The 15,017-nt window shown below is 41.7% G+C and overlaps 1 protein-coding gene and 1 long non-coding RNA gene across 5 annotated transcripts in view; one reads left to right on the top strand and one right to left on the bottom strand.

Annotated features, from left to right (window-relative positions):
• Window positions 1–10,712, top strand: part of PECAM1 (platelet and endothelial cell adhesion molecule 1) — a 44,204-nt gene extending 33,492 nt beyond the window's left edge. For all 4 annotated transcript variants that reach the window (XM_081849636.1, XM_081849635.1, XM_081849634.1 and 1 more), the window contains 2 exons: window positions 1,998–2,020; window positions 8,218–10,712. In XM_081849636.1, coding sequence (XP_081705762.1) covers window positions 1,998–2,020; window positions 8,218–8,247 — 53 coding nt within the window. In that variant the 3' untranslated portion in view covers window positions 8,248–10,712. The remainder of the gene's footprint in view (window positions 1–1,997; window positions 2,021–8,217) is intronic.
• On the bottom strand, window positions 584–8,211 carry LOC309335122. Its single transcript, XR_014153366.1, has 3 exons — window positions 3,244–8,211; window positions 2,388–2,570; window positions 584–1,285 (listed from the first exon to the last, which is right to left on the bottom strand). It is a non-coding gene; the product is annotated as an uncharacterized lncRNA (long non-coding RNA).
• Window positions 10,713–15,017: the final 4,305 nt, after the last annotated feature.

The raw sequence follows: 15,017 nt of genomic DNA, 5'->3' as shown, positions 1-15,017 counted from the left end.
GCCACATGTGACTTTAATAAATTGTTTCAGATTTGTTTATTTCAAATGGCTCTTTGATCTAACTGTTGGTGAAAGGAGCTGTTCTGAACTGCATCTACTTCAACAATCCCGAATGTTGTGCCTACGTTATCATGACCTGTCAGTATGAATTACGGAGTTGAGTCAACTACTCCATCTCCGCCCCCCCCTGCACATCTCCCCCCTTCACATTACAAGACCAACCCTGTATTTTGGTGGGCAGAGCGTATAATGGGAACTGGAATCAGTGCCAACTCCTGACTGTTTGGAAGCTACTTCAGCACAATATAGTGGGAGAGCATTTAATTAGCACTGGAACTTTGTGCAAGGGCAAGGCTGCCATACGTCCAAGATTACTGGGATTTCAAAGGTGGAATTCCCAAAAGGTGGCATTTGTCTAAAGAAAGCTCAACAACTTTGGTGGGTGTCCTGGTTTTTACTTTTTGAAATATGGCAACCCTATTTTATTCTGCACACAGAAAGAGAAATGAGCATAATATGTAGGTTGCTCTATAGTAAAAACTTACATTAGCTTTGTATCATTTGTTCCCATTTACAATTATAATTTTTGAAAGGAGTTGACCGACTTCCTCTTCTCGCTTAACATAATTAGTTTTCTGCTTCATTGTAAAAACCTCCAAGCAGTTTACATGGAATGGAATACACTTTCAAATTATTCATGAATGTTATCAAGGTAAGAGGAACACAAAACAGGGAATCAGGATAGATTAACAAAGATATCACACCGTAACACCTTCCCTCAACGAACCTTGGGAGCTGTAGTTTGATGAGAACAGCCTGGTGCCATCAGCAAACCTCGCTGGTTCACTGCTCACCCCTAACTCTAGGTCATTTATAAGCAAATACAAAAGGGCAGGTCCTAATACTGATCTTTGTTAGGATTCCACTTCCTCCATTCCTCTATTGGGAGAACTGTCATTTCATTCCTACTTTCTGCTTCCTCTTCTTTAACCATCTACAGATCCATAAAAGGACCCGCCCTCATATCCTGTGACAGCTAAGCTTACTTAGGAATCTGATGCAGAATTTTATTGCAGATTGATTGAGATTCTAAGTACTGTACACAGTGTTGACTGGATCACCTCTCTATGCTTGTTGACAATCTCAAAAGAACTAAAAAAGTTTAGTGAATATGGATGTATCCTTGCAGAAATCTTGCTCTTCTATAAGCTTTGATAATGCTTTCCACCCAGGAACAGGTGTGGGAGGTGTCTGGTGTTAATTCTTTGTTCTAAAGATACATTTTCTGTAACAACAACAACAACAATATACGTTTAAAAATATAATGCTTTCCCCCAGTTTTCCTAGAACTGGACATTACACTATCTGGGCTGTGATTTTCCAGTTCCCCTTTGGATCCCTTTTAAAAAACTGGTGTCATATTGGCCACTTTCCAGTCCTTGGGTGTGGAAGCTGTACTATGGGACAAATTACATATTTTTGAACACACTATATCAGACATTTGAACACACTATGGTTACCAACAAAGGAATGCCACGGAATTGGCAAAGCAATTAAAATGTTAGTTTTTGCTTCTACTTCAAAATTAAAATCAACCACTTTGACAGTAAAAGCTTTTTAAAAAGGAGATTCCGATTAAACAGCAGGAATAACTTGCTGGCAGTAAGAGCTGTTTGGCAGTGAAACAGACTTCCATGAGAGGTGGTAGACTTTCCTTCCTTGCAGGTTTATAAGCAGATGTTGGAGGGCCACCTGTCATGTATGATCTAGCTGAGATTCCTGCATTGAAGCGGGCTGGACTAGATGACCCTGGAGGTCCCTTCCAGTTCTACAATTCTATGATTCCATGATATGTTTATTGCAAATGTGACTGTGAAAGCTAGAAAGCACTCAGATAAAAATGGATTCCAGACCTCTTGTTTGTACCTTGATGTGTACATTTGCACTGTTTTGTTAACTCTCTTACCAGTTCCTAAACTAGATTTTTTAATTTTCAGATGCTGGAGGAAACAGACATTCAGTAAGTATGCATTTTATTTCAGCCATAAGAACTTGGGAGATAAGAACTTGATTGTCAAAGCAGAAGCCTAGATTTCTGTTTTAAGAAATGCTTTCTGTATTCTGTTCATTCTTACAATGTATACTTACAGTATATATACTGAGCTGGTAAACCTAATATGAATAATAAGCAACTAGAGAGAGATTCTGTAAATTATAGGTTTTTTTAATGTTTGAAAGAATTTAATTATTGCTTTTTTATTTATTCCCTTTTTTATTTTATATCTGCACCTTTCCCCAGTGTAGCCCATAATATAAATTAAAACAGATACAACTAAAAACACAAATGTATGTATGTATGTATGTATGTATGTATGTATGTAACCCACCCATTAGCTTCATCCATTAACCCATTAACCTTGAGTGTCTTGGGAGAAATAGGTAGAGGAGGTAGGATGAAAATAAATAAATGCAAATTGCAGGTATGGTGGGTCTGATCTGATTTGGAATCACACTGCAGGGGGATAAAATCTTCCCTATTCTCCACATTAGTGTCCTGATACAAATTCTCCCTCAAAAACACACATACAACCCAATTCTGGCAATTGTGTAAAGAAACAAACCCTACACTTAGGGCACAGATATGTATAGCTAGCATATTGATTAGCTTGGTCCTGAAGCGTTGTTGCTATTATTATTATTATTATTATTATTATTATTATTATTATTATTATTATGTTTGTTCATATTCCTTCAACAAGACTGAATCAGGGAGTTCTTGCTGCTCCCTGAGAACAGCAACTTATAGATCTGGAGTGGGGTTATTGGGTTGTTGTTTTTATTTTGATTATATATTTTGTGGTTTTATATTTTGATTTTGTTCTGTGAACCGCCCTGAGACCTCCGGGTATAAGGCGGCATATAAATTCAATAAATAATAATAATAACTAGAAGAGAAAATGCCTCTGGCACGCCATGACAGCTTGCATACACAACATATAAGATATGCTTATTTATATGATATGCTTATTTTACAACAAAGACAGCCTTCTTTTCTAAGAACACAGAACACAGATGAACCAGTTGCCATGTGGGTAGTCAGAAACAGATTGCATATATATTTTAAAGACTTGTTTAGTGATCTCTTACAGTGGTACTTGTGCTTTCCTTAGGTTGGAAACACGGCAATCACAGCATCAGAAGCAATATGATTGACGGGGATCTTTTTACCTCCCCCTATCTCACCTGGTGCATGATCACTGTTTATAGAAACAAGCCAGGGGGAAATTGAGCACATGGTGCTGCCCAGACCAGGACCACCTCATTGTGTGCCTCTGCATGTAGAATACTGCTTTTGGCTTGTGTTTTGTACTGAGCTGAATAGGATCCAAAAGGCAGCAGTCTGATTGGTCCTAGAACAATAGGATTCAGAATGCAGCAGTCTGATTGGTCCTAGAACAATAGGATTCAGAATGCAGCAGTCTGATTGGTCCTAGAACAATAGGATTCAGAATGCAGCAGTCTGATTGGTCCTAGAACAATAGGATTCAGAATGCAGCAGTCTGATAGGACCACAGGAGCCACCCAATCCAACTCCAGGTGGAAGTGAATCCACAACCTGATTGGCCTACAGATGATTCCCGGAATTAGCCAATCACGTGGGGCCCATAGTGTAAATAATGTATATAAAGCAGACATTCTGGGGGAACTTCCATTCCTCCTCACCACTATGAGCTGAATAAAGAGCATGAAATCCACACTCGACTCCAAGTATATTTCAGCTCGCCTTTATGAATGCTCAAAGAGTGATATTTAGCAGTGGGATGCTGTGAGCATCTGTTTGAGTAGCAAACCAACAGCAGTAAGCTTTGGGTGTGGTCAGAAGACGGCACTGGATTCACAAGGAAGTCTCCAAACGAAGCCTCACAGATGTAGGAAGTCACACCCTTTGCCTGGTTGCACTTTCACATGTGACCATAAGCACACATGAGTCATAGCACATTCAGGATATTCAAATGCCCCATAATGATGTGAGTAGGTCCTGACTCTGAATCACAATAGCATCACTTGCATCACTCCGTGACAGAAAATGTGTGCATGCACGCACACACACAAAAAACCATTCTTGTTAATAGGTGTTCTTGTTAATAGGCATCCGAGTCCTCATGAGATTAGGAAGAAACTCTTTGCATTCTTTATATCCAACTGGGACAGGACTGAAGGTCACAGAGTTAGAATATAAACAGACCTATTTTAACAGAGGAACAGTAGTTACCTCATCCCTGTTCATTTCAGATTAGCATTTAATATCTCTGTTGCCTTAGACTTGCATTGTTCGTTGTTAAAGTGCTTCCAGGCGGGTATTTGTGGGGTGGGATCAGTGCTCCTCATGCGTGCAAGTTTTTTTCCAGGATCCACGCAATGTTGTTAAATGTATTTTCTTCCATTTAATTCTCTTTCGACTGAAGCACTCTGACTCTAAAGCAGCATATTTTTGGTCAACGTCAATAGGTGGAAGAATAAATAAGAGTGACTGATGGTTACTATCTAAGTGGCTTTGTAGGAGAAGATATTTAATAGTTTACCCCAATCACTCCTTCTTTAAAAATAAGAATTTGTCCAAGGCATTGACCTCTAAAACTTTTACAACAGAAGCAACAAAAACTCACCAAAACAATTCTTCCTTTGTACTGGCTTCTTATAGCCTCTTAGGCTTATTCAAAGATTCTGTTTTAATTATAAGACCTTAAACAGATCAGATGGATAGAGAGTGTATGTAAGGACAACATCCTATATATCTATTGTCATCATCACTGTAAGAATGTGGTGCCATTTTAGCCCAAAAGAGCTGAATTTGTTTGGTAAGGTGATTTGGGGGTGAGAGGGGCACAGATTTCCCCCAAATGACAAAAGTGTCAACCAAATTTTGGAATCTAGCTAGATTTACATCTATGTCACCACGCTTTGGGTTGGGCTGAAAAATGCTTTTTGTTCCAATGGGAAAGTTAAACAGACCCTTAAGCTCTCTCACGTTGAAGACAATGGAACTTATTAGTGCTTAACTTGGCTGAGTCTTTAGGGTTGACATATTCCAAACCAGAGAACAGCCATATACTTTTACACACCCCACTGAGGCAGGGATCGGGCTGCTGAACTTCTCCTACCGATTCCCTCCCAAACCCTCTCACCCACCCACCCTGCCACCTTCTTACAGTGTGGCATACCTGGAGAGGCTGTGCTCAAGACGGGGAGGATGGTGGGTGACTGTGCCAGGCATGGAACAGGTAGGAGAAGAAATTATGACTGCCTTATCTCCTTCAGCAGGGACGCGGGTGGCGCTGTGGGTTAAACCACAGATCCTAGGACTTGCTGATCAGAAGGTCGGCGGTTCGAATCCCCGCGACAGGGTGAGCTCCTGTTGCTCGGTCCCTGCTCTTGCCAACCTAGCAGTTCGAAAGCATGCCGAAAGTGCAAGTAGATAAATAGGTACCGCTCCAGTGGAAAGGTAAACGGTGTTTCTGTGCGCTGCTCTGGTTTGCCAGAAGTGGCTTAGTCATGCTGGCCACATGACTCGGAAGCTGTACGCCGGCTCCCTCGGCCAATAAAGCGAGATGAGTGCCGCAACCCCAGAGTCGGCCACGACTGGACCTAATGGTCAGGAGTCCCTTTACCTTTTTATCTCCTTCAGCATTGTAAGATTTCAAGGCACGTGAATGATCTCCAGCTTTAAATCCTGCAACCCTGCTGCTGTGGGTGATGCCCTTGCTCTCTTCACCTCCTGTTTTTTGAAACGTAAGGGTTTACCTTGACAAGTGCTTGTGCACAAGAAACAAGGGCCATAAGCTTCATTTATTTTATTTAAGGTGGGGGGTGGGGTGGGGTGGGGAGGAAAATCAAGTGGCACTTCTCACAAGCAAGGTGTTCCAGGACTGTTTCACCCAATGCAGATTGCAGACACACAATGTATTTCACTGTCTCCTCACAGCAAAAACGTGCTGCAGATAGTAATGATTGCCTCCAGTTCCCTACAAGAAGCATGTCCCCCCGCCCTGAGATCCACAATATACATTTAAAGCACATGACTTCTCCCAAAGAATATTAGAGACTATAGCTTTTTAAAGGGGTGCTGGGAATTGTAGCTCTGTGAGGATGAAATTACAGGTCCTAGGATTCTTTGGAAGGTCATGTGCTTTAAATGTATGTTGAAGGGCTGTGATCATAAAAACCACCAACATAGTTTATAGTACACCAGTCAGAGCTGGGTTTTTGTTTGTCTGTTTTTTGCACTTTTCAAATTGTATCAAACTGCTTTGAATTTAAATTGGATCAGTTCTTTCTTATGTTTTAATCGATTATAACAGAAGCTCTAAGAACCACTGCTTTGAACTTTTAAAGCTGCAGGGATATATGGAATTTAATATATGCCCTTGCATCCCATAATAATCTCATTGTTTGACCGCATGGATCTTCTTCTAATTGTTCTAATTCAGAATTATAGATGTCATACATTGCATGTCATGCATGGGACCTGTTTGCAGATGCTTCTACAGTGCTCCTTGTCCCTTAATGAATTCTGTCTCAAGCTAGTTTTGAAAGTATCATGGGCAAATTTTGAATTACTCAGAAAGGAACTGGGTGGGGGTTTCCTTCCTGGAATCAGAGCTGGCAATCTTTCTGTGTTATTTAATAGCTGCCACCAGTTTCTGAAAACATATGAAAAGGAAATATCTTAACAATGAGCAACCACTTCTTCAAATACTAATTTGGTATTGTGCTTGATTTACTTCAGCAATGCAGCTTGACTTTATCAACGTTTTCCCCTCCATTACTTTGTCTCGTTGGTTTGCTTTATTTGGTCTAAAGCAAAATACAGCCAGAACATAATTTCAGTGTTAAATTACTATAGATTTAAAGGGTGCCACATTGGAAGATGTTATCTACTATCTACCTCTTTGAACAGCTGTCCATTTGGGACACCTTCTGCTGCCACTGTGGTCAAATGAACGCAAGCCACTCTGGGAAAATTCTGAATTGCAGCAAAGATGCTTTTCAATAACTCAGCTACTCTAAGAAGGGGGTGTGAGTGTTTTCATCAGTACCTAAGAAGAAACTACTTATGATGGAACAACGAATTATTGTGCTGAAGGCATCCTTTTAAATTACAGGGAAAACATTACACTGTTGTTGTGGAGACACAAAGAGAGACATAGTTAAAAACCGCATAAAGACAACAGAGTGGAAACTATAGGTACACTTGGGTATGTCTTTTGTGTGGATATTAGCGGTCCATTTTGCTCAGATAACCTTACTTTCAAGTACATCTGTATTTACATGTCCATTGGTACATGTTGGCTGGGCAGAAAAGCCACCCCAAATGCCTTGAGGGGAGATGGTGCTGACCAATTCATGTTGCCCACCATTGCAGATGTTCAGTAATTATGCAGTAGGGAAGGAACATGCTTGAAAAAACTCTCTTCTTTGTCAAAGGTCTTTAGAACATATTCCAGGCTCTAATTCAGGGGTGGAGAACCTGCAACCCTCCACATATTGTTAGATTCCAACTCCCTTCAGCCCTAGCCAATAATAATCATCATCATTTTTAATTTGTATACCGCCTCTCTATCTTACAATACTCAAGGCAGTTTACAAGCTGAAGAAACAAAAAATGTACATCTTATAACAATCTAATGCAATACAAAAATGTGATAATAAAACATAACTTTAAAATAGGCAGCCTACATCAAAATAGTAACATTCAACAATCAATTAGAATAGTATAAAATAATAATAACATATAAAAGTTAAACAGAAATCCCCGCAACAGTTACAATAATAGCTAAACTATAATCAATAAAACAACGGCAAGCCACAGTACATAAAACAATACAATACACATTGAGAAGCAGAGGGTAGAGCAAGGCAGATGGAAGGAGGCCTTGCCTGATGGAGTCTCTCCCCTCACAGTTCTTCCTCCAGGAACAGCTTCCTTATGAGGACTCCTAGGGCCGGAGGGTCTGGCAAGGCAGGTGGAAAGAGGCCTTGCCTGATGGAGTCTCTCGCCTCCCCAATGTGCATTGCATAACTTTTCAAAATTGATTTTACATGTTTTTAATTTTTATCAATCTATTTATTGGGTCCAGAGGAATGTCCTATTTTGATGTGATATTTGATCAACATGTTGGATTTGTGCTTACTGTGTTTTCTTCCCATTGTTTGCAGCGAATAGAAAGTTCTCCTGATGAGACTTAGAAAAGCAGGCAACAGACACCTGTGAAAACAAGGAGGAGGACGATCTACTAGTTCCCAACATTCTGCAGCATTTAGGTGCTCTCAGAAGTCACATTTCGCTTGAACTGTTGGTAACCCCCGTGGGGCGAACCTAGCACCATCTATACAGTGTTATTGCTGTTCTGCCACTGCTACTGCTTCGCATAGGGCTCACCCACACTTCCATTTGCCCCGCTGCTTCCTCCAAGGAAACCTACTGTTTTTACAAACCTCAGTAGGACTTTCCACAGATTGACATTTGCTTCAGTTTAGTGGTAAAGAGTGTTTTTTTTCTGGGGAAAGCGGCAGGGCAAACAGAAAACCACTTGGACCTGTGTTTTGCATCCATCGGACAAGCATGAGGATATGGGTGAGCCCAGAGTGATGTACCCTCTCCCAACGTTTGAGCTGTATTTGTTTTTAATGCCATTCTAATCAACAGATGTGTGTGTACATATGGAGACTGTTTGCCCACCTCTCTTGTTTTCAGTCCTCCAAACCCTTATGGAGAGATGATATGCCTGCCAAAATGTGAAGCTACATCTGGTCACTTCCCTATGATCCCCGAAGATGGTGCAAGCCACTCCGGCAATTGATTTGTGGGCATAAATGCTGCTGGTAGGAAAACATCAGAGTGGGGTTTTTTTTTTCGGACAGAGGGGTGTCTTACAAACATGACACTCTTTCACACACAGGAAAAATGTCCAGTGTGTTTAGTAGCATTGACATTTCATGTCCTGTTTGCATCATCCATGGAATGCCTTGGTGCTCTGTGGCTAGGGTGGGTGGGTAGAAAATGATTATTAAACACCCATTGTCTGCCCCCAGCATTCACTTCCTGAAGGTGTACAATAAATAAGTCCTTAAAGGATTTGCCTTTTTATATATATACAGAAGTGCTACTATTATAGCTGTCTGACGAAGCAGGTTTTTGCTTTTGAGACTCAACCTCATCTGCAGACCTGGGCATGTCACAGTTGAACCAAATAACTATATTTTAAGTTGAATATCTGTGCAAAGTTTCTGACTTTCCTAAAAGAGTAATGCCAGTGCAACTGTGAGCTCCACTTGTTCTTTGTCAAACAACTTCTTGCATCAAGGGTTCTTTCATATGCTGCTTAATAGTTCACTGCATAAATTACTGTTCTTCCCATGAGTCAGATGACACAAAGCAGAGATCACTGATACATTATAGAACTGTGAAGACGTCATATTACTGTGACGTCATATTACTGGGCAGAGCAGGAGCACACTTGCTGTATCCACCCTCTGTGACATTCAGCACACTGTCTAAAAGAGTCTCCACATGTACAAACTGCACTTGCATATTCCTGCTTGCACAAAGGGTACACACAGACAGTTTGTACATGCTTAGCTTTTTCAGAAGTTACGTTGAACATATGTTGGAAGTGGGGGCATGATCTCATTTCCACCTCGCTGGCACATTACATCTACCCAAAGGGTTACATCTGCATAGTCCACTCTTTAGAGCCTTGGTTGGGATTTGAAACAGACCTTGATTTTACATTTGCAGTGTTTTGCCATTCCATCCTCTCTTGAATATATCTCTGGAAATCAGAAATGATTCCTGGGTATGGGAAGGGAAGCCAGGATTCCATAATTCCAGTTCAAAATGTCCCTCTCCTTTATTTGTGATAAATTTTAAAAGACACTAAGATGATGAAAATGTTGTACTTATATGTGGCACGTCTTTTATAATAAGCATTCCATTTAAAACATGTAGCGTGGATTGGCTCAGTAAGGATTTCATTTTAAAGTGATTGCTATGATACAAAAAGCTGCAATGCTTATAGCCCAATAAGTAGTCTCACTTTTTATTGGACTTACTCCCAAGGCAGTAATCCTAAGGCTGCCTTTATGCTGGTTCAAGCTTCCATTGATTTTAGCAAAGCTTCTACTGTCCGTCTACTGTGATATTTGTGCTGCTCATAAAAGCAGGATGTAGACTCCAGCAGAAAGTGATGTGTAAATGCTCAAGCACATATAACACCAGTCAATAATTTATTAATGTATTTAGCCACAAAAACCATGAAGCTACATATAACAAAGAAGTGAAGAACACTAATATCAATGAAACATGGCTTAAGTCATGTTCCTTGTGTTAAATGATCTATAGGCAGATGTTGGGACTAATCTTGTTACCTCTGTGGATTGGTATCGATTTTTCAAGCAAGGTTTATTACGAACCACAAAAAAAGAGTGAGCCGCTCAGGTTCTTGCTGATGCGATATATTCTAATTAATCTCCCTTTTGCTGCATTGCACTTTTGAAGACTCGCCTTTTTAAAAGTTTAGCAGTGGCAGGCTCTTTGCAACACTTGCCCCTTGGCAAATGCGTTTAGGAGAACCTTGGCCATGCTTCCCCATTCAAATGTTATTACACTGAATTTGATGAGGTATTTAATTAAAGAATTGACTCAAATGTAATTTGTGGCAGAATCTTTTCTTATTACATTTGTCACACGTGTGTCAGAATATACAAGTGCGGACGTTAGATAGGCATCAGACTGAGAGCTGCGTTGAAAGCTTCAGTGATGCCGTTAGTTAATTTTAGACTCTGAACTTCATGGTTTTGGAAACAACAGTCTGTGTGACTTTTATTGCATGCAGCCTCTCTGTAGCCAGGCGTGACATTCTGGCAATATTTCTGTGTCTGGCAGCCCCTGTGTGTTATCAGAAATGTTTGGCCCAACCCATCCAGCTGAGTCAAGTTATGACGGGAAAAAGCTACGGCTTATGCCATTCCCACGATTGTCCTAGTGCTATCATTTGTGTATGTGTACCACTGAGTCCCTTTAGGGGACTTTTCCCTGTGCAAAGGGCCAAGAAGCCCATCCCTTGTGCTAGTTGAAGGCACTTCAAAGTGGTGATAAAAACATCTCTGGAAGAGGGCAACAAGGTAAGCACACGAGGTGTACACACTGAAAATGAAAACACATTATAGGGTCCACTGGCGTTCTTCTTTCAGTGGATACCAGCCCTTTTGTTAGAAGCTGGAATTGGAATGCACACCATTTTGGGTACAGCTGTCCAAGGTTTGGGAGAGGTGGAGGTTTTAAGAATATCTAACACCTTATGCCAGAAGGACTGTTTTGGTTCTCTTTGCAGTAGCTTATTACTTTGTCTAACCATGTCTTTGCATCCACCCACCTACCCTTGCCTGCTTTGCAGGGCATGGGGAGAAGATCAGCAATCTGCTTCTCTATGATGATGACCAGCTGTCAGTTGTGCTGTCAGGGTAGGACTTTGGGGCAAGACCCAATTCAGCAGAATGCAGCAGGGTTGGCTTCCTCCGTGTTGAAGTAAGTGAAATAACACATATTAAATAGACCTCTCCACTTCAGTAAGACCATCAAGCTCCAAGTGTAGCACTGTGGAAATTGGCCTGTGTAGAACAGGACACATTCCTGTACAAATGCTCCATACAAGAGTTCCTCTGAACCCTAACAGAGCCACCTTTAGCATCTTAGGACTCAGCTAAAAAAGGTAAAGGGACCCCTGACCATTAGGTCCAGTCGTGGCCGACTCTGGGGTTGCGGCGCACATCTTGCTTTATTGGCCAAGGGAGCCAGTGTACAGTTCTGGGTCATGTGAGCAGCATGACTAAGCCGCTTCTGATGAACCAGAGCAGCACACGAAAATGCCATTTACCTTCCTACCGGAGCAGTACCTATTTATCTACTTGCACTTTCGGCATGCTTTCGAACTGCTAGGTTGGCAGGAGCAGGGACTGAGCAACGGGAGCTGACTCCGTCGCAGGGATTTGAACAGCCGACCTTCTGATCAGCAAGTCCTAGGCTCTGTGGTTTAACCCACAGCGCCACCCGCATCCCTTTTTAGGACTCAGCTCACCACAGAGCCTAGGACTTGCTGATCAGAAGGTTGGCAGTTCGAATCCCCGCGACGGAGTGAGCTCCTGTTGCTCGGTCCCTGCTCCTGCCAACCTAGCAGTTTGAAAGCACGTCAAAGTGCAAGTAGATAAATAGGTACCGCTCCGGCGGGAAGGTAAACAGCGTTTCCGTGCGCTGCTCTGGTTCGCCAGAAGCGGCTTAGTCATGCTGGCCACATGACCCGGAAGCTGTCTGCAGACAAACGCCGGCTGCCTCGGCCAATAAAGCGAGATGAGCACCGCAACCCCAGAGTCGGTCACGACTGGACCTAATACAGCTGCATATATAACGTTTTAAGTGCATTATACAAATGTGTCACTAGATGGCGCCAGGGAGCTAATGGCAAATTCCACATCTATTTTAAAACATTTAAAATATATGTATGTGCAGATTCAGCCTTAGTTACTATTCTCTCTGTACTATATATATGTTCCAAGAGTTTTTGAGCCCATATTCTTCGGGCCATTCTAGGACTTGATTTCTTACTACAGTATTATTAATAATAAACAAATTTGTGGAAGATTTTAAAGCACAAACCTCCTCTTCTTGGAAGTCTAAGTGACTTAGAAGTATCAGTGAGTTCAATGAGGACTTAATTATTCAAGGGCTACTGGAAAGCACCATATAGAATGCAAAGTCAGGGTAGGAATAGCTTATAATACAAGCATCTCCTACTGAAATGTCCTTTTCTACATAAGTATTTAAGGTGCAGCATCCTGCATTGTTTTCACCTGGTTATCCTAGCTTGTAGCTACTGCAGATATATATATATATATCAGTTTCTGTTCCCTTTTACAGATAAGGAAAAAGGTGGTGGAATAAGTGTTTTCTTTTTAAAAAAATATTCTGATCTGAGTTGGAGCTGTCAGTACTCCTCTTCATGTGTTGCAGAATGAATATACACTTTAAGGCTGTGTACACACTGTACTAGAACTAGAATTCCCAGCACCCTTAAACTACAGTTCCCAGGATTCCTGGGGGCAAAAAATGTGCTTTAAATGTATGGTGTGTAAGCAGCCTTAGAAACAACCCTCGTCAGCCTCCCTCATAGAACTGCAGGTCTCTGAAGAGAGTCAATTGATTAAGCCAGCTTAAGTCTGTGGCACAGCTAAGATCAAGCCAAGTGAATGCATTTTCATACCTACATTTGTAGGTACAAGTATACCTACAGAAGTAGTTTGCGAAGTCCACCCTTGTAGAAGGGGGCTGGAGTATTCAAGAGGTCAATGTCCTTTTATTCAGACAAAAGGTTTGGGAAGCCAAGAATGTCCATCTGGCAGCTAAGCATAAGACTTTGGAAAGATCTTTGTGTCGACTCAGTTCAAATCTGGGCTTGGTTTCAACAAGATGCAAACAATGAGCCATTAAAACTCTGGATGTTTAGTTCTCTGTGTATCTGCTGTCTCGCCAAGGCTGGATCAACAGCCATAAAACAAAATGTGGTTGACCTTTGACGAGACCATTAGCAAGGCTTCACCACTGAAATTAATTGGGTTCATGTGAAAGATGTTTGAGGGGACAGTAGTTCTCAAGAAAAGCAATCTCATAAGGTAGGAATACTCCCTTGAGTGTAATGTACTGTTTCTGTTTGCCTGGTACTATACTGAAGTGAGATGAAATTGGGCGACCCTTATCACTGAAGACTGTTGCCTTTTACGAAAATACGAGCTAAGGAAATATTTTCAGCTTGCAGGCAACTTGTTTTAGAGCCCCCCTCCCTTTTCTGGAAGGGGTATAGACTCTTTTCGATCAACGTGGGCCTGGGTAGCTCAGTTGGTTAGAGCGTGGTGCTGACGATGCCAAGATTGCAAGTTCGATCCCCATATGGGAAAGCTGCGTATTCCTGCATTGCAGGGGGGTTGGACTAGATGATCCTCAGGGTCCCTTTCAACTCCACAAGTCTTTGATTCTATGGGGTCAAACTGAATGATGGTTAGAACGTTCAGTAAGAAAGGGTTTTCCAGAGAAAAAAAAGTAACAGGGGCTGCCTAATTTGCTTCCTGTTGTCTGCATGTAACATTGCAGAGAGAGGAAAAACAACACAGAAAGCGCAGAGAAAACATTAAGTGTATGAATCCAGCATGTCACACTCATTTGCATGTTGGATAGAATTGCACTTCATGTTTTATTGTAACTGTTGGACTAAGTTATTGAATGGAAGGGTGCCTGGCCTTCCTGTCAGCTACCTATCCTCAGTAAGAGTGCTGATGTTGGTTCATCTTGAACCAAAGGGACCTCTGGGCTCTGGAGAGAAGGGGTCACAGATCTGGACAGGGAGAGGGGAAACTTTCTCTTTGTGAAGGCGAGAGGGCATTGAAAAGCTGGTCTCCCGCTGAATTCTTCAGTTACGGGATTGCTAAACTTTGCCGGCTGAATCACCACAGACAAAATCCCTTTTGCTGAAGTGAAATCCACGTAGGAGGGGAAGCAAGAGCTGCCCTAGATCAATCTTAGAAATTCATATTGGGTTGAAGTTGCAGAGCCACAGAAGGCTCTGCTGGCTCATTCTGGAGTTCCCTCTTGCAATGCTCACCAGTTGCTGTTGCCAGCCTGTCTACTGCTGTCTGCTGATTGGAGTTCCAAGCTGTAATGTTCTCAAATTCCGCATTTAGAAAGAGGTGAGTGGGCAAGTTCTGAGTTCCAGACTATCCCCCACCCTAGGGCTGCAGTTTGTCCGTACATATACGGAATACTGCATCTATGTCGGCAATGCTGTTTCCCCATAAAAATAGCTCTAAAGCAGCTTTTTTTGCCCAAAAAGCTTAACAACTGGGTAAAACTAAAAAAAAAATCACCAACTTTTCTGTCCGGATCTATTTGAAATAGGGCAACCCTACCCCAC

Source organism: Podarcis erhardii (genome assembly GCF_964252035.2).
Source record: "Podarcis erhardii genome assembly, chromosome: 2".
Taxonomy (NCBI): Eukaryota; Metazoa; Chordata; class Lepidosauria; order Squamata; family Lacertidae; genus Podarcis; species Podarcis erhardii.
This window is presented reverse-complemented; position numbering and strand designations above follow the sequence as displayed.